The sequence below is a fragment of the Anoplolepis gracilipes genome, chromosome 6, assembly GCF_047496725.1.
Source record: "Anoplolepis gracilipes chromosome 6, ASM4749672v1, whole genome shotgun sequence".
NCBI lineage: Eukaryota > Metazoa > Arthropoda > Insecta > Hymenoptera > Formicidae > Anoplolepis > Anoplolepis gracilipes.
Window position 1 is genome coordinate 2,912,455 of NC_132975.1, and position 19,235 is coordinate 2,931,689.

The 19,235-nt window shown below is 27.5% G+C and overlaps 2 protein-coding genes and 2 long non-coding RNA genes across 7 annotated transcripts; 1 reads left to right on the plus strand and 3 right to left on the minus strand.

Moving 5' to 3' along the window:
• Window positions 1–33: 33 nt before the first annotated feature.
• On the minus strand, window positions 34–3,806 carry LOC140666795 (uncharacterized). Of its 2 annotated transcripts, none has more exons than XM_072894337.1 (3): window positions 3,252–3,806; window positions 2,872–2,967; window positions 34–863 (listed from the first exon to the last, which is right to left on the minus strand). In XM_072894337.1, exons 1-3 carry the CDS (start codon window positions 3,388–3,390, stop codon window positions 34–36), a joined length of 1,065 nt encoding a protein of 354 aa, XP_072750438.1. In that variant the 5' UTR covers window positions 3,391–3,806. The 2 variants fall into 2 exon arrangements, with proteins under 2 accessions (XP_072750438.1, XP_072750437.1); XM_072894336.1 differs by lacking the exon at window positions 34–863 and adding an exon at window positions 1,931–2,781 and having other exon boundaries at window positions 3,252–3,793.
• Window positions 1,633–2,471, plus strand: LOC140666797 (uncharacterized). The gene is made up of 2 exons (XR_012046864.1): window positions 1,633–1,720; window positions 1,799–2,471. It is a non-coding gene; the product is annotated as an uncharacterized lncRNA (long non-coding RNA).
• A 9,740-nt stretch (window positions 3,807–13,546) lies between the features above and the next one.
• Window positions 13,547–14,403, minus strand: LOC140666770 (uncharacterized). The gene is made up of 3 exons (XR_012046846.1): window positions 14,113–14,403; window positions 13,949–14,032; window positions 13,547–13,823 (listed from the first exon to the last, which is right to left on the minus strand). It is a non-coding gene; the product is annotated as an uncharacterized lncRNA (long non-coding RNA).
• A 260-nt stretch (window positions 14,404–14,663) lies between these two features.
• On the minus strand, window positions 14,664–18,958 carry LOC140666768 (uncharacterized). Of its 3 annotated transcripts, none has more exons than XM_072894286.1 (6): window positions 18,886–18,958; window positions 18,725–18,808; window positions 18,105–18,446; window positions 17,304–17,994; window positions 16,642–16,914; window positions 14,664–15,022 (listed from the first exon to the last, which is right to left on the minus strand). In XM_072894286.1, the coding sequence occupies exons 3-6, from the start codon at window positions 18,383–18,385 to the stop codon at window positions 14,816–14,818; spliced, it is 1,452 nt and encodes a 483-aa protein (XP_072750387.1). In that variant the 5' UTR covers window positions 18,386–18,446; window positions 18,725–18,808; window positions 18,886–18,958; the 3' UTR covers window positions 14,664–14,815. The 3 variants fall into 3 exon arrangements, with proteins under 3 accessions (XP_072750387.1, XP_072750388.1, XP_072750389.1); XM_072894287.1 differs by having other exon boundaries at window positions 18,896–18,934; XM_072894288.1 differs by lacking the exon at window positions 14,664–15,022 and adding an exon at window positions 15,548–16,009 and having other exon boundaries at window positions 18,725–18,938.
• Between the last annotated feature and the right edge of the window lie 277 nt (window positions 18,959–19,235).

Here is a 19,235-nt window from a genome sequence, read left to right on the forward strand (position 1 = left end):
GGAGCTTTGTATATAATACTTTTCTTTCGCTTTTTAAGTATGTAGCTTTTTTATGTCTTTTGTAGATGAAAGTGTAACTTTTTTCTGTCTTTTATGTTGTGTTACATTTTCTTCTACTGTTTTATTTATGGATATTCCATAATCTTCTTGTACTAATTTTAAAAAGTTTTCTGTGGTGTTTTGCTTTTCTATATTATTTGTTTTTATGCACTCACTTATTAACAAATTACCAATTTGTTTTATGTATGTCCCAATATTTGATGCAACTGATGGTGCACCATATTTTTTATTAACAGCATCAAAATGAGATATTTTATTTACTGCTTTAAGACAATCATCATACATGGAAAGATCATATATATCAGAAAACTCTGTAACGTTAGATCTATACTCTTTTACTGCGATAAGAAACCGTTCTAATAATCGAAGTCTAGCACGAATCATATCTTGTTGATGTTGATGATTGTACTTAATGCATAGTTTGTTTGCATATGTTATTAATAATTTATCGTATCTAATACATCGTGTTACATCATCTTCCCTCAAAACTGGGAATAAAACTTTTCTTATTGTTTCACTTGCACATTCATGGATTCTTCCCATCACAGTACGTCCTAAGATTTGTACATTTCTGCCTTTGGATGTGCCTACATCTACACATTTCTTAAAGTGATGTCTGATATTTTTAGTGAACCATCCTTTACACTTTGCACAATACGTAAAATTTTGTATTGTTTTACAACTATTTCTAGGTGGCCTTCGACAAACAATTAACTCTCCCGTGTTTAGAGAAGGATCTGTGTTATGTATAAAATTACCCTTCTTCCTAATTGTTTCTATAATTTTTTTTCTTTCTAAATTACCTACAATAAAAATAAAATATTAGATTATACAAATGAATAAAATTACAATAAGAATATTAACAATATTAATAATATTTATAAAAAATATAAAATAAAATTTTATAGGATTTTATCGTATATAAATTATATTATACTATATATTCATCTTGTACATATATTTTATAAGTATTGTATATATAAATATATATCGTATTGCATTGTGTATAGGTATATGCGTAGTGTAATATAGTGTTTAAATATATATATTATTTTATTGTATATATAAATTGTGTACATATATTTAAAATTCTACATATATTATAAGAATTATATAAAATATATTACCTTTTGGTAACAATACAAATTTTTTTACTTCAGGTTTCGATTTATGTACACTTTCTAAGTGACGTGCAATTTTGCTTTGAATTTTTTTGCAATAGTAACAAAAATTCTTTTTCTGAAGGCCATTAGGTTTAGAAAATGGAACAAATAAATTCTCTTCTCGACAACCGAATGTATTTACAGAAGAAATATCTATTAGTGAAGCTGAACAATTTTTATCAGTTGCAGATATATTATTTTCATTAGTTATAGATATATTATTGCTGACATGATGTTCTGTAGATTCTCTTTCAGTTGTAATTTCCGAAGGTAAATATTCGGAAGTATTCGTTGTGTTTGCACAAGCAATGTTGTCAATAATATTGTCATCATATGAAAATGTTATATGATTATCACTATCATTGTGTGTGTGATTCATAGAAGTTTTGGCACTAGTGAGATCATTCAATATACTAGAATTATTATCAAAGGGAAATATCATGACATCATTGAGAACTACACCAGTTTCAGAATTATTGATATTATTATTGTCGCAGGTGAATGTCACATTGTTACAGGAATTATTATTATTCATAAAATTATTAGTAATAATATCATTATCTATAATGTTACAGTTGTTATTATCACAAGGAAACGTCATATTATTGTCAAAATCAGTGTCAGTCGTAAAATTGTTAGCACTATTAACTATGCTATGACCTTTATCATTATCACAGGAAAGTGGTATATTGTCGTCATTCAACGAATTACTGAATAATATCACCATGTATCATTTTTTGACCGTTGCCATTATCATAGGAAAATGTTACATTAAGATTAACAGTCTTTACTCTATTATGCTCATTATTACAATTTTTGGAAAATATCATGGCATTATCACAATCAACATGTTTCGTAGGATTGTTGACATAACTTTCACCATTTATTCTATCATGAGTATGTTCATTATCACAAACATTCATCATATTATTATCAAAATCAGTGTTCGTAGAATTGTTGACATTAATAGCACTATGCTCAACTATATTATGACATTTGTCATTATCACAGGAATGTGATACATTGTTATCAAAATTATTATTCATAGAATTATTGGTACCGATATCATCATCTATCGCTTTATAGCTATTGTCATTGCATTCATGCGAAATTATCACATTATTATCAAAATTAGTGTTATTCGAATTATTGACACCAATCGTCGAATTGTTGACACCAAGAGTACTATTTATTATGCTAGTATGATTTTTGTCATTATTGCAAGAAAATAAAATATTATCATCAGAATTATGAACATTCTTAGAATTATTAATATCTACTGTTTCATTATAATTATTGCTATTATCAGAAGAAACTGTTACATTAAAATTCACAGCCTTTACTCCACAGTCTTTGGAAGATAGCATTAACAGAGTCAACATGTTTTGTAGAATTATGTCCTTTTTATTATTTGCATTATTTATTACTGCATTGTGACTATATCCATTATCAAGAAATATTATATTGTTAAATTCAATTGCATTACTAAAATTATCAGTATTTATATCTTTATTAGTACAACTCATATTAGTATGGCAATTATCTTTTTGTGGTATTACTGCAAAAAATAGAAATATAATTAGGAAAATAGAAACGTAATATATTGCACATAATTTCAGAATTTGATTGATAAAACTATACAACTTACTATTATCATTAACAATTGAATTTATATTTTCCAGAACAATGTATGGATTATTTGCATTCAAATTTTTAGCAATTGCGAAAAGATCATCTTTGCTTTCTGTAAAAATAGAGCATGTAATTACAACTAGAAGGTAACATGTTGCTATGAAAATTTAATTAAAAAGATTAAAAAGTATGGTATTGTGCAAATAACAATATATTTTTGTGGTTTATTGATATTAATTTTATAATCATTTATAATCTTGTGTAATGTAATATATGTATATAGTAAATATCTATAATATAATAAGGTTAGGTATTGCTATGCTCAATATACACAATATATACGCTCTTGCATTGGAAAAATTATATATTATGTTAAATACAAGAAATGATACTTACTATTCTGTGCAATTGTATGTGTAATACATTTTTTTTTACGATTCTTATTAATTATACATTTAATGTTCGTTCTTTTATGTTTTATATTTGTTACGTGATATTTATGATCATTACAAAAATATAATATATATTGTGACATTTTTCGTATAATGTGATTCAGCCATGTATATATAAAACGAATGAAATGAAATGACTTTTAAACGAAATAAAATATACTATTAGCTAATATAATTAAAAATTAACTATAATCTTAAATCAGCCATCATAGGCTGCGTTCAGCAGAGAAAGCAAATCAGTGAGCGCTTAGTGATTCTTTATTGTGATTGATTCTTGCATTTAGATCTTCATTGGATCTAAGTGCAGAAATTAATCACAATAAAGAATCACTAAACGCTCACTGATTTGCTTTTTCTGCTGAACGCAGCCATACTCGACACGAGGTAATTAATCATAGAGCGATCGATGAAGTAATATATTATAGATCCTGACTTTTGGATAGACTATGAACAATAAATATTGTAAATAGATTAGATAGATCCGTATAATTGAAGAATATTGATATTATCAATAATATCAAGATTTTACACAAACGTTTAAAAATTTAATTAAAATGTTTTGATATTAGCGAGATAATTTATAATTTATAATTACTTCGATGTTTTGTAAATATATGTCATTTATGAAGCAGCATTAAGGCACTATTACATTTGTCGTATAACAAGTTTTTCTAGCGTGTTGATTGGCTTCAGGATAGAAAATTTCTAGAGACTTGAGAACTCTTCTATCCTACAGCTAATCAATACGCTTGAAAAATTGTCGTATGACAAATGTAATATTGGCCTTATAAATGTCCTTAAAAAATGTTTTTTATGGAAATCTAATGTATTGGCATGATTTTGGGAGATTTCAATAAATATATATAAGTAAAATTCGTTAAATTACATATATAAAATAAATAATAGCAGAAATTACTGTGGACATTAATTATTTAAATAATTGTTTTAATGATCATTTTCAGAACACAGAATCTTCTTTTCTGAATAGTCCTGAAAACTGTGAGATAATATACAATGGCAGCTTCCGGGACATATTTTCAATAAATTTAATAATCAGGATTGAATTTATTGCAATGTAATATTCAAAAATAATGATTAATAATATTATTGAGAGAATGTCACGGATAGTTGAACTATATAAAAAGTCAAAAACAAATTTTTATATCTGAAAGCGTTGGCATAAGAAAATTCATTAGATTTATGCATATATGTAATACTCAGATATTGCTAGCATCCGCAGGAGAGCGGACACAAACATTACGGTGCAGACTATTCTCCGTAACCGTAAGAATCAAACAATCCTAATCGAGCATATGACTTTCAGAGAGCCAAATACTCGATTAGAATTGGTTGAGGTTACGGTTAAGTTTACGGCTACGGATTTTATATGTAAAAGCCTTTACTTTTTCTGCATTAATATAAATTAAATACATTTATTCTTACAATACAAACTATCCATAAAATTCTCTTAATAATATTAATAATCATTTTTCATTTTCAGATATTACATTACAAAGAGCTAAGTTTTTTATTATTAAATTTATTGAAAATATGTCCCGGAAGCTGCCATTGTATATTATCTTGCAGTTTTCAGGTCTATTCAGAAAAGGAGATTTTGTGTTCTAAAAATGATCATTAAAACAATTATTTAAATAATTAATGTCTATAGTAATTTCTGCTTTTATTTATTTTATATGTATAATTTAACGAATTTTACTTATATATATTTATTGAAATCACCAAAAATCATGCTAATACATTAGATTTTTATAATCACCAAACAGCTATTACTTAAATTCTCGACTGTAATTGATCGATTCAGTTATGGCTTAAGTTTTTTTGTGTGTTTCTGGCCTAAAGCGGCCTCTGCAATGCGCCCTAAGACGTAAGCAATAAGCGAGTCGGCCAATTACGATCGAGTATTAAAGCAACCATAGAATTATAAACAAAAGCATAGACCGAGCATTTGCTTTATTTGAGGTATGCACGTAGAAAAAATACGACAGAGAGAGAGAGAGAGAGAGAGGGGGGAAGTGGAAAGAAAGAGAGAGAGAGAGAGAGAATAGTCTGCACCGTAATGTTTGTGCCCGCTCTCCTGCGGATGCTAGCAATATCTGAGTATTAAGCCGTGATTACACTATAGGTTGCGGGTTCGGCTGCGGTTGGGGTTACTGTTGGACATTGGGAACCAACCAATCACAGCAAAGCAACCTTTGTGCATAAATCTAATGAATTTTTTCATGCCTACGCTTTCAGATATAAAAATTTGTTTTTGACTCTTTATATAGTTCAACTATCCGTGACATTCTCTCAATAATATTATTAATCGTTATTTTTAATATTACATTGCAATAAACTCAATCCTGATTATTAAATCTATTGAAAAGAATGTCCTAGAAGCTACCATTATATAGTATGTTGCCGTTTTCAGGAATGATCAGACAAAGCGTAATCAATGTCTGTGTTTTGAAAACAATCACTTAGGACACTTATGCAAATAATTAAAGTCAAAATTGACTATTCTTTTTATTTATTTTATATATATCTAATGAATTAAGTCTTAAGATGCATTAAGCTATTAAGGTTACTTTAAGAATAGAATGTACAAGTGAGGATTGTAAATTTAATATATACGTATATAAAACGACAATAATGTAACTGTATATGTTTTCCTAGAAAAAAAATCCATACAAAATTTACCATATGTAGATTTTATTAATATCTGATTATATCTTGCCAAATATAGTCATATATTATTATTATTTATTCATTTATGGTATAACTATATATATAATATTATATGACTATATTTGCCAAGACATGATCAGATATTGACAAAATCCATATATGACCAATTTTGTATGAACTTTTTTCCTACATCATACTTTGAAAATGTATTAATATCGAAATTACAATTAATGAGTTAGTTATGGCATTTGTATGCGGTCTAGTACGAAAATAAGCATCGTGTGCCGTTAGCTTTAGCATCAAAAACACAAGCATTGACAATTATTTTTTCTAAAGTCCTTGGAATTGCCACATAATAACGTCTGTCGACCTAGCCCCCCCCTTGTAAAAATAAAAAAACAAATACTGCAAATTTACGAGCTATTTATGAGCTTTCATATCCCGCAAATTAAAAATTTTGAGCTCGTCACACTAGGCAGGAATTTAATAATTTTGGTGGGGGGGGTTGAGTCGACGTCGACTAACTTACAATTAATATAATTATATCGATATTGCACGATAACATTTTACTGCGTATAAATAACGTATCGATTATCTAAAAATGTATCGATCCAGTTCAATTGATGAATATAGTGCAATGATCTCTTGGTATTTTGTTAATTTCTTATTTTGTTATATATATATATATATATATATACACATATATAGGTAGAGAAAACCCATACAGCACCGAAACTTTCAGTTATATTGCAGCAACGTTGCAACATTGCAAGTTTCAATGTAATATTGCATGGATATTACAAAGACATACAATTACAATGTTTCATCGAAATGATCCAGCAATGTTGCAGAAACATTCTGCGTAAACGACGGCGCTGTATGCGCTAAATTTTATAATGTGCGTCGTCTGTTCAGTGTTCAGTAGTGCACGCATATGTCAACGCGGTAAAGCCCAGACAGCACATAATACTAAAAGATGACGAGAGGATGTCTTTTTTTTAAAGTCATCTTTCTAACCAGGCTAAAAAATGTCTAAAAGGATATCTTTCTGCCCACAAAAAAGTTATCTTTTGAAAGATGTTTAACAGATGTCTTCTAAAAGTCATAATTAATTTTAGTCGACGAAAAGATATTTTTTTGATCATTTCTTTAGTCATCTTTTCGACAAGACAAAAAAGATCTATTTTATAATATACGTGTTCCTTTATTTGCCGCTACGTGTCGTGCTCTTAACTGTAACTCGTATTCAAGTTTTCATAACATATAATATATAAAGACTACAAAGAATACAGGTACTACTAAATATGAAATATAAAGTATATTTTTTTTTATCAATTTAATTTCTGGTATAATCCCAATAAGAGATACAAAATATGAAATATAACTTTAAGAATAACTTATAATTAAGACGTAAAAAAAATATTAGAAATGACTAAAAAGATGTCTAAAAGAAGCTATAAAGACGACTGAAAGATATCTACAATAGTCATCTTTTAGTCAACATATGGATAGGCTTATAAGAGACTGAATTCAGGTCATAAGACAGCTTTAAGTCAACTTTCCGTAGACTAAACGCTTCGACTAAAAGATGTCTTTGACAAAAATATGCGCAGTTTTAGTAATATTTTTAGTCGACTTTGTGCTGTCTGGGATGTTTCTGAGGTCACACATTTCAATGTTGCTGTAATATTTTATTGCAATGTTTCTGAAAACATACATTTCAATGTTGCTGCAATGTTTCATTGCAATATCTCCCAGGGCGGACATTTCAATGTTGCCGCAATCTTGCAACAACATTGCAGAGATATTTCGCAACTTCTATGCAATATTGCAATGTTTCAGTGTAATATCTATGCAATGTTTCTGCAACATTTCCGTGCTGTATGGGAAAATTTGTTTTATTTTTATAACTAATATTTGTTTCAAGTAATTTTTTTCCATCATTCTGCGTCTTATTTTGTTATTTATATATATATAACAAAATAAGACGCAGAATGATGGAAAAAAATTAGTTATAAAAATAAAACAAATTTTTTCTCATTTTTTAATGTTATACATATAATAAATAATAAAAAATTTTCAAGAATAAATAATACTAAAATAGCAAAAGATCATTGCACTAAATTCGTCAACTGCGCTGAATCGATACATTTTGTCGGACAATCGATATATTTACATATATGTTAAAATGTTATCATACAATATAGATAATTATTATATTAAATTATGCAACGCTATTTCTCTCTTTTTTCTATCTATTCTTATTTTTGTGTATATAATCTTAGAAATATTAGCATCATTTATATATTTATCAATTTTTTTATTTTATTGTTTAGATATCACATGGATATATCCTTTATTCTTTCAATAAATCAGCAATTTAAGATACATTATTCCAGATACAACTTTTAATAATTTATATTTACATCTTAAAATCATAATAATAATATGTATAATATATATAAAATAATCAATATAATAATAAATATATAATATATAATATAATATATTTAATACAAAAAGTAAAAAAAAGCATTTAACGTTTTCACGCGTCTCAAGAATCGAGAATCGAGCAGCGTCGATCGTCGCTCGTTACCAGCTTAAGCTGGAATCACACGACGTATATTTTTCTGTATGATTGCTTGTATGCTAGGCCATACGCTGCTGTGCTTGCACCTATGCATGCTAAACGCCTCAGTGCATTGAGCGCGGTAGACTAGCCAGTATGATTTCTGTGTTTGCTCCGGTGCATTATTTCGTACATTATTTCATGCTTGCTTCCTTGCATACACCAATCAGCGTGTCGGAAATTCAACACAATCTTCGTGAGGTGTTAATATGTCAAATGTCATTTTAGTAACCTATATGTCAATATGTCGTGGACTAAAGATTAATAAATAATAATATTAATAAATCAATAAAAGTGGAAGCAAATGCAACCATTCTTCGTCGTCGCAAAATTTCATTTAAATACAAAAGTTATTGTTTATCCATATTATATATTGACATGTTGATATGTCATATGCCATAAAATACTATTTATACGTCTGACGTCTTCATACAACGCTCCATACAACAAATCAAGCAGCGTACAGCATACAAGCTAGCATTCAAGAAAATCATACAGAAAAACATATGTCGTGTGACTCCAGCTTTAGTGGGAAGAAGACAGGAAACAGTATAGGCTATCGTATACAAAATGCATAAGCTACATGTGCATAGCATAAGATCGTATGGACCAATAATAATATGTAAATTAATATGGCGACTTAATACTCGATGCTCATTGATCCATACAATCTTATGCTATGCACATGTAGCTTATGCATTTTGTGTGCGACAGCCTTAAGGGTCGGGCACATACATAAGGAATTCGATTGGTTGAATTCCTTATGCATGTGTTTATAAACCAATCACTGCGGCCGCGGCTCTTATATCTATCCTTTTTTATTAGCTAGCTAAAGTTAGCCGAGCACCGAGCTCACACGTACGCAATACGATACTTATATATGTTTCCCTATCCTACAGTCTACAGTTACGCAGCTCCGTAAAGTTAGCCGAACCACTTTGATTTTTTTATAATTAAAATTAACTAATCGTTTGGTCATCGTTTGGTGATGATTGGTCATCCAATTAAAACGTTTGGTTATTCATTGTTTTTTTTTAATTAAATAATTAAAATTTCGAAGTAAAGTTAGCCGAACATTTTTATTTTTCGGATAAACTATGGATCACCAAATGTTGTAAAGGATTTATTTGTGACGACCTAACGATTCTGCATCGAATAAGCTCTTGTTTAACTCGATTGAACGAAAAATAAAAATGTTCGGCTAACTTTACTTTGAAATTTTAATTATTTAATTTAAAAAAAACAATGAATAACCAAACGTTTTAATTGGATGACCAATCATCACCAAACGATGACCAAACGATTAGTTAATTTTAATTATAAAAAAATCAAAGTGGTTCGGCTAACTGTACAGAGCTCCATATGCATATATGTAATATTACTATATTGCTAACGGAAGTCGAGAAACTGTAGCAAACATTACGGTGCGGACGATACTTCGTGTCTCGCTCTAGCAAGGAATATTGTGCAATGTGCGCATATGCTGATATATATATATATATATATATATATATATATATATATATATGTGTCTATTTCATATCTCTCGAACAAGCCGTGTATAATAAGCCACGCCTCTATAGACGTCACGCATGCGCAGCATGGCAGAAATTCCTGCTATACTTGGCCGGTATTCATAGTCCGATCTTATATTTAAGATCGTCTTAAAATCTCGTTCAACCAATAAAATGATGTTATGCGACTATTTGATTGGTTAAACAGGATCTTAAGACGATCTTAATTATAAGATCGGACTATGAATACCAACCCTTGTCTCTTTTCAGCGTATCTTTTTTCTCTTTTCCTCTTATGGGTGTTAGCAATATAGTAGTATTACATATATGTCCATATGCAGCGTTTTCTTTCTATTTCGCTATCGCGTTTTTGGCTCCCTCCCGTACTTTATATATAATATCTCTATGGTCGTAACTACAGTCGGACCTCTTAAGGCCAGTCTACAATGGCAGTAAGCGATACAGAGTAAGGAGTAAGAAGTAACAACTGACGAATTAAAAGCCGGGAGTAACGAAATGGGCAAATCCCATTTCATACTCCTTACTCTGTACCGCTGCCATTATAGACCGGCTTTTAAGGTTGTGGCACATAAAAAAACTTAAGCCGTAAGACTTAAGACGTAACAATTTCAACCATACAGAATTTTCAGCTCTGCTTACGTTTTAAAATGGCTTCTATGATTCTCGACTATGATTGGTCGATAGCTACTGCTTACATCTTACTGCTTAAATTTTTTTATGTGCCACAGCCTTTATCCTACGACCCCCTTATGCTACAAAACCTCTTATCCTACGACAAAAAATCCTCTCATGCTACCACCGCAAAAGGGAAATTATACCCTCACTCTCAAATTTTTGTCGTAGGATCAAAGGTTTAAGGGGAAGATTCCGGACCGAAAATAGTTAAACTGTGGTATAATATCGTATAGAATGCAATAATTCAATAAACTTTAAACGATAATATTGTGTAATAATAATTATTATAATAATAAGTACAAAATATTTGGCATTAGAACAATATATAAATATATAAAGGTAATTTATAACAGAATTTGCTCAAGGTTATTGTAAGGACATCAGGTTGTTTTGAGTCACCCTGTATACACTACCGTCAAAAAGTTTCCGTTACAAGGTAAAGGTTGAAAAAATTAAAATAAAACGTCTCTTAATATATCAAAAATGTTCTAATTTTATTATTACTCTATTATTACTAATATATTATTACTTTTATCATTTTACTGGTTTATAATAATTTACGTAGTACATATGTTTACATGAAAAAAATCTATGTAAACAATTCATAAATGTAATTGTAGAATCTATAACAAAACCATGTTTTATATTTAGATGTATTTTACAAGAAATCTATATGATTTAGAAGTGTCATTTGAATTATGACTTCTGGTGCCATAGTTCAGTGGACTGTTAATAAGAAATCAGAAATCTGAAAGAAAAATATTTATTCAAATATTATAACAAATTTTTTTGTACTTATAACAACTTTTGATATATTATAGTGTATATCATATTTTTTTGTAGTGAAATTTAAAAAAATGATAATATATTTTTATAATTTTGAAAGACGAAGATTTTTTTATTTAAAAATTGAAATCTATTAAATATTCTTTTTTGAAAAACATACATTTTAGACTTAAAATAAATCTAAATATAGGAAATTAGATCTCTTATCAAAGAATTACACATTTTATTATTATTAAGTTGTTGAAACATTATATAATTACTATTATTAATATCATCATTGAGATTCGTGCATAATATTTTACATCCTTACAAAAATTAATTACATGTTATATCTGAATTTTTAATTTGTTATTTTATAGTTGGATGTGTTAAATCTAAACGGAAATAATAAAAAAAAAAATAGTTAATATAGATGCAATTTGATTATATAATGAGTGTTTGAATATAAAAATATATAAAAAATGCAAAGGTAGAAGAATGTTTACAATGAGTAATAAATAAATAAATATATATATATATATATATATATATATATATATATATATATATTTCTCTCAAATCTCTAAAATAACTTTAAATTCTAAAATAAGAAAAGTAAATAAATAAGGAATAGGAAGAATGCTTATTACAAGTTGAGCACTGTTAAAGGAGAAATGCAGAAATATTTATTTTTGATGCAAAAATTTGCTTTATGCAATTAATAGATAAATATTTCTGGACATCTTTAATAGCATTCAGCTTCTATTAGCCGTTCTCCTTACTTGTTATTTTATTTAAGAAAAGTAAAATTTATCAAATATATTTGTACATTTTATAATTATTTTACTTATTTCATATTAAATAAAATCTTTTAATTAAATATATTAATTGCAATACAATCCATATAATTGTCACACAAAATATTGAATTTTAAATCTTTTGTCAATAATGAGATTTTAGAAATGGCATAAATCAAATGTTAACACATAAGAAATTCCCAAGAATTCAATTAAGTTGATGACGCTAATGTATATGAATATCAGAATTTTATTTATGTGACACTTTTACTTATTCAATTAAATGCGAAGTATACAATTTAATTGTATTAATATTTCTGTAATACATATACATTCATAATAAAATAGTATAACATACATACTTCTTCTTTAAAAAAAAATAAATATAAAAAAAGAATGAATTTTCTACAAATTCTATTAATTAAAAAAAAGCTATATATGTAGATCTAAATTGTAAGAATAGTACTGATTGATTATTGTTTATCTTCCATTAGTGCTGATAATCTTTCTTCATATTTTTCAGCAAACTTACTATCTATATTCTTAATGGCTGCCAACAAGGTATCCTTCTCACTTTGTGACCAATTGTTACTCCACTCTTTAAAGAGCTTGACACGACACTGGAACAAGCTTGGAGGTCTATTGGACCCTTCGCAATCCAATTTCTCCATTCCAGCAACTAGCCCATTTACAAGCCCTGGAGGACCACAATTTTCGAGCAATACTCTCAGGAAATCATTCCGCTGCATTTCAGACCATTCTTGAAACCATTCTATCATGTAACGTAGTTGAGCTTCATTTGACAACATGGTAGACATGTTGCTTGTTTAAAAAAATAGATATAGATGTCAATAGTCAGCTGCAAATTTCAACAAGGACAGAATATGTAGATTTTATATAACTGCATTTTATATTTATTTTAAATAGAAGAAATAACAAAAAATCTAGAAATGCTTTTAACAACTTTCGGCAAGGTGTGCTAATGTGTAAACGCTATTGCTATATTTTTATATTTTGAGATATAAAAATATAGCAGCAATATATTTTTTTTAAATTATATATTTCTTTTCTATCATACGTTTAACGTTAAACACCAAATTGATCTTAATTAAATAAATCAGACTGACCCGGCTAAATTTACCAAAACATGCGAAAAAAAGATGAAAAATGTTGCCAGGTTAGAAATATTATTTGACGTACAAATATAACGAAAGTCGAGAAACACAAATACATAGCTTGTCCAGACGATCGACGTAACATTTGCGGAAAATGACAAATTACCAAACTGTGTTTCAGCCCGAACAAACTGCTTGCACCGTCGTTTCGTTTAACAATTGTTCTCTCCTTAAGCGCGTTATCAAGTTGTTTTAGCCATTTTATCGACAAACACGAGATTGCGATCCGCGATCTGATAAAAATGCCGCGCTCTGGAAAACGAAGCGAGTAGAAACACGAGTAATGACATTCGAATTCCTCGTTATAAAACATTGAAAATTAATATTTATTGATACACAGGGTGTACAAAAAATTGACATCTAGTTCGACAACTTGCATTTTTTGGCGGGGTTAACCTCTTCTTCTTCCTGCAAAACGGAATCTCGTTCGATGTCCGAGAAAATTAATCGATTCGTCGTTTCTACAAAAATTATAAATTACGTGAAGAAAAAGAAAAAAGAAAATTAATTCGATATCTTTGGTGTGTTTATATTGGATTACTCTGTTCTCCGCTAATAACGTTTTGCTGTTGAATCAGTGTAGTTAAAAAAACATTAACTCTCGATTGCATGTCTCGCAGATTCTGTAGCAATGTTCTCAAATCATTGTTGGATTGGATAGTCCCGTGTTCATAGACACATACTTCTTTATTATATATCTTTATCTCTACACTGGTAAAGTTCATTGTGTTCCGAAAAAGTTTTGAAGTTTCGTGTGCATGGAATGCGAGTTTTGAATATACTAAAGTTAATCCTTAATATGATAGAAATTGCACATTAATTGCACGTGATTTTTTAAATTCAAAAAATATGGATATATAAATTTAATTTGTAACATTTTTTTTATTATATGTAACAATCTTTTTATTCTCTCAATAAAAAAAATTTAGATACATCACACAATTATCATATTATATTTAAAAACTTATTTATTAATATAATTACTTATATTTAATATACTTAGTTTTAGTTATTTAATATTACAATTTTAATTGCATTATAATTATTATTTAAATAAACATATTACTTATATTTAATATTATAATTTTAATATATATTAATATATAATATAGTGTGCTTAAAATTCAATTGTATGGGCATAACAATAAAGTATCAAATTAAAATATAACTAAAACAATAATAACACCAATGTATTGGCAACCATCATTTGTAACTAAATACTCGAATTGGGTTGCTTTGTTTCGTTACTTAAGCAAAGACATTTCTGCAAAAATATTTTCAAATCCTGATAAATCAGTTAAGTTGTCGGTGGTTACATTTTTTACGTTCAAAAAATTTTTTATTTTTTGACTTATCTCTTGATAATTTTTACTCTCGAGAAGAGGACAAAATTGATTGTTTAAAAAGAATAAAATATTCGATGTATTAAAATCAAGAAATTTATAATATGTCTGAAAGGAAAACAAAATTTGAATTATTTTAAAAAGATTTCATGATCTATTATATATATTGTATAATTATTTTTATATTATTAATGCATGTATTGATGTATGTTTGATATACATTATTAATATACAATACAATGTATTTCATTTTAATAGATGCAGTCAAATATCTGGAAATGGATTTAAAAAAAAGTTTCACAATCAGATAAAAGTTATTTAGCTCAAAAGGGAAAAAAATTAATATGACTTTAGGTGTACTTACCAAAATAATATAAAGGTCAACTTTGTTTTTTTTTTTTTAAATGAAACCTCTCAAATTTTTTTTTATAAATCGAATCCTCATAATTTTTGCGTAAAAAGTTATAAAAATATAATGACTAAAAAAAGTTTACAAGACATTTCCTAAATTAAATTGACATAACTTTATATCAACTATGAAATACTCGTAGAATATTCATATTTATCTTATTTCAATTCTTTTATGCACAAAGTAATGAGAGGAAACAATTGGTATAAAAAAAAAATAATTACTTTTAAGAAAAAATATGAGTTTTATATTTTTTCTCTAATACAACTCTTTTTTTCTTTGGATGAATTGATTTTTCATTATTTTATAGTATTATAAATTATACATAATATTATACAATAAAATATTGAGACAATATGATCGAAAAATGAATATTTTACAAAATATTTTATAGTTTATGTAAAATTATATCAAGTTAAAATATAAAATTCTCATAACTATTCAATTTTTGCTATTATACTTTTACAATTTTTGATGTAGAATATTATGAGGAATCGATTTATATAAAAGATCAATGGTAATTCCATTTAATAAAATAAGGTTTGACCTACATATGATTTTGGCACATATATCCATGATCAAACTAACACCTAATTTGTTTTCCTTCAAGCCAAACAACTTTTATCTACAAACATTTTTCTCTAAAATCATTTCCAACCATTTCATTTCCAGATACTCGACTGTATCTATTAAAATAAAATATTTTGTATACATACATGTACCTAAGTACATATATGCATATGTTTAAAGTTCTAAAAAAAGTTTAGGACTTTATAAGCTATAAGTATTAAATTGAAAAAAATGCTTAGTAAATACAAATAAAAAAATCAAATCATCTATGTCAATAATAGAAACAATTATTGTCAGGTTTGATAACATAAATGCTTTATTTGTTTCTATTATTTATAATATCCAATGTAAAAACAAATAATTATTTTATACATTGTTATCCTGACATTTATTAAATGTCATATATATATATATATATATATATATATGCGTGCGTGCGTGCGTGCGTGTGCGTGTGCGTGTGTGCGCGCGCGCGCGCGTGCGTGTGTGTGTGTGTGTGTGTGTGTGTGCGTGTATAAAATTATAAAATAAATTTTTTATTTTTACATTATACACAATAATAGAAATAAGTAAATTGGTTTAACAAAACCGAGAATTACTTTTAATTCTAACAGTCTTGATTTTCAATCTATGTTTTCACTTTTACTGACTTTGTGATATTTATCTTATAAATCCTGAACCTTTTTTTTAAACATTCTTCATACAAAATATATATATATATATATATATATATATACTATATATAAACCTTTAATTTTTTATTGAGTGGATCTATTATAAGAGCTTTTAAAAAATATTCTGCTGCATTTGTTATGTCCTTATAGAGAGAATAATAAGTAATTGCAATAGCTAAAAGCAAAGCAATTTGTCGCTCTTTGATTAAATGATCATATTTCTTCAACATTCGCAATAAATGTGGTAATGGTTCTAACTCTCTCGTCTCGAAACCATATTGTATATATGCTAGTTCTGCGACAAAGTTATTACATTCTGCAGCCTTTTTGAAATACTTCATAGCTTCCTAAAAATAGACCATATATATAAAATTTATTTTTTACAAAAAAGGAAAATTACTGGGTATTAGAAATCTCTAAACTAATGGAGTATTAATAGACAAATAAGAACTATATACATATAAGATAGATATTGATGCAAAAGTATATTTTTCTATAGTACTAACATTTAATACATTTAGTTTAATGGTTATTGAAATAAAAATACTTGTAATATATATCTACGTTATAACTTGTATTTGTCTCTATTAATGCTTTTTATTATTGTTAGAATTTTTTTAAATAGATCTTAGAAATTAAAGTTTAATGTTATCAAATCTTTTATCAATTTTTTTTCAATAATATAAAATATTATAATGTCATTAAACTTATATTATCATTTAGTTATTATACTAACCCTATAATCTCCGCACTGCTGATATAACATTGCAGTATAATGCAGATATGTAGAACTATTTGGTGCAATTCTCTTTACAGCATCTAGACATTCTTTTGCTAACAATGTTTCATCTGAAACGTTTGCACGCAGAAACATAAGAACTAACTTTAACAAAACTTTACAATTTGTTAGTTTAGTTTTAACCATTTTCCTGGCCATTTGTAATACTTCTTTTTCATTAGCAGTTTTTCTCGTAACATAATCTCTTTCTTTGCTAAATTTATGAAAAGTCTCCATACGCATTTGTAAATAATAAATTTCAAACACTTCATTCTTAGAAATAGCGTTGGCTATTTCGAAATGTTCTTTTTCTGCATCTGAGACTCCAGATGAAACATTGATTGAACGTCTTTGACGCCTGAGATTTTTTCCAAGAATAAAATGCCATAATGCACAGTCTTGATTTTTTTCTATTGCTTTTGTAGCAAAATCAATTGCTTTGTTTATTCCAAAATCATTTAAACAAGACCATACAACGCTTTGACAACCATATAAAGCACCTAATTCTTCATTACTGAAATTGTCCGTATCAATAATATTTTCTAATATCTCTTCTAACTGATTCAACTCTTCAGAATCATATAGGACAAAACATTTAGTTGCGTAAAATACATGCTCGATTGCTCTTATTATTTGACATAATTCTTGCCTAAAATAATTCTTAATATAATAATAGTATAATATAATAAAATAATTTTTAATAATAGTAAAAAAATCAAGCAAATTAAAAATATTAAAATATATAAACAAATATTATACTCTTGTTGAATCTGCATTAAAATATCTTCGGCTTTTGTAATTATTTTTCTTGCTTCATCATTATCTGCACTTAATACAGTTTTGTAACAATTAAACAAAAAGTTTATTAACACTTCTAAAGGATAAGATGCTTCATCATCTATCATTTCATTTTCATAATCTGCATTACTGCTATTAATATACATTATAGTATGCTTTATCACATTTTCTTGGATTTCCCAAGTAAACGGACAATGTAATTTTAACAGTTTTACTTTTATACTTGTTTCTTGGGCTGCCATTTTTTATATAAAATTAATTTACCATAAAATTTTATCTATTCATAAAATATTCCAAGAATTCCTAAATTGGAAGTGCAAATTAATAAAATAATCTTAATAAAACAATACAGCTTAATAAAATAATTTATTCGTTTTAATCGTAAATTTTATACTAGTTTTATTCTGTCTTGTTCTTTTCCAAATAGCAAGGAAATAAAACAGGAATATATACATCTAATTCATTTTAAATGTAGAAAAATGTAAAAGTAAAATAAATTTAATGTTTATGATTATTATGATTATTACTATACAATCTCGTTAAACAGTAAATATATGGCAATATATAAAAATAATACAAACCTTTTGCTTTGCTTTATTTCTCAGTCCTTGATATATTTCCGTTTTTCAAAATACATAACACAATTTCTCTCATCAGTGTTTATACTAATATATAAAGTAATTATAACTTATATAATTTATAAATAGCAAGTATATGTCAAAAATCGTGATAGTGGGAATACCTGATCGTACTTTTTTTGCTTGAATTGATTTTGGAAACCTCATGCGATGATGATACGAAACTCGCAGCTTATGGCCTTGTTTACACCGACATTCTTTGATACGCGTACTAAATACTACTGGCCAATCATAGCCATTCCATTCTTTAGAAGACTGGCTATGATTGGCCAGTAGTATTTAGTACGCGTATCAAAGAATATCGGTGTAAACAAGGCCATAAGCTGCGAGTTTCGTATCATCATCGCATGAGGTTTCCAAAATCAATTCAAGCAAAAAAAGTACGATTGGCCAATAAACATTAGAACCTTCTGATTGGCTAACCGTTCTGGTTACCCTAGGCATCGGTCAATAT

Bases quoted from the DNA above. Each gene is read 5' to 3' on its own strand.
- LOC140666768 (XM_072894286.1), bottom strand. From the start codon at position 18,385: ATGGCAGCCCAAGAAACAAGTATAAAAGTAAAACTGTTAAAATTACAT. The intron at 17,995-18,104 runs GTATAATATTTG...GAATTATTTTAG, and splicing joins TTAATGCAGATTCAACAAGA to GCAAGAATTATGTCAAATAA. The intron at 15,023-16,641 runs GTTTATATATAG...TTTTCCTTTCAG, and splicing joins CACTCAATAAAAAATTAAAG to ACATATTATAAATTTCTTGA.
- LOC140666795 (XM_072894336.1), bottom strand. From the start codon at position 3,390: ATGTCACAATATATATTATATTTTTGTAATGATCATAAATATCACGTA. The intron at 2,968-3,251 runs GTAAGTATCATT...CTATTTTTACAG, and splicing joins ACATACAATTGCACAGAATA to AAAGCAAAGATGATCTTTTC. The intron at 2,782-2,871 runs GTAAGTTGTATA...TATTTTTTGCAG, and splicing joins TTCAATTGTTAATGATAATA to TAATACCACAAAAAGATAAT.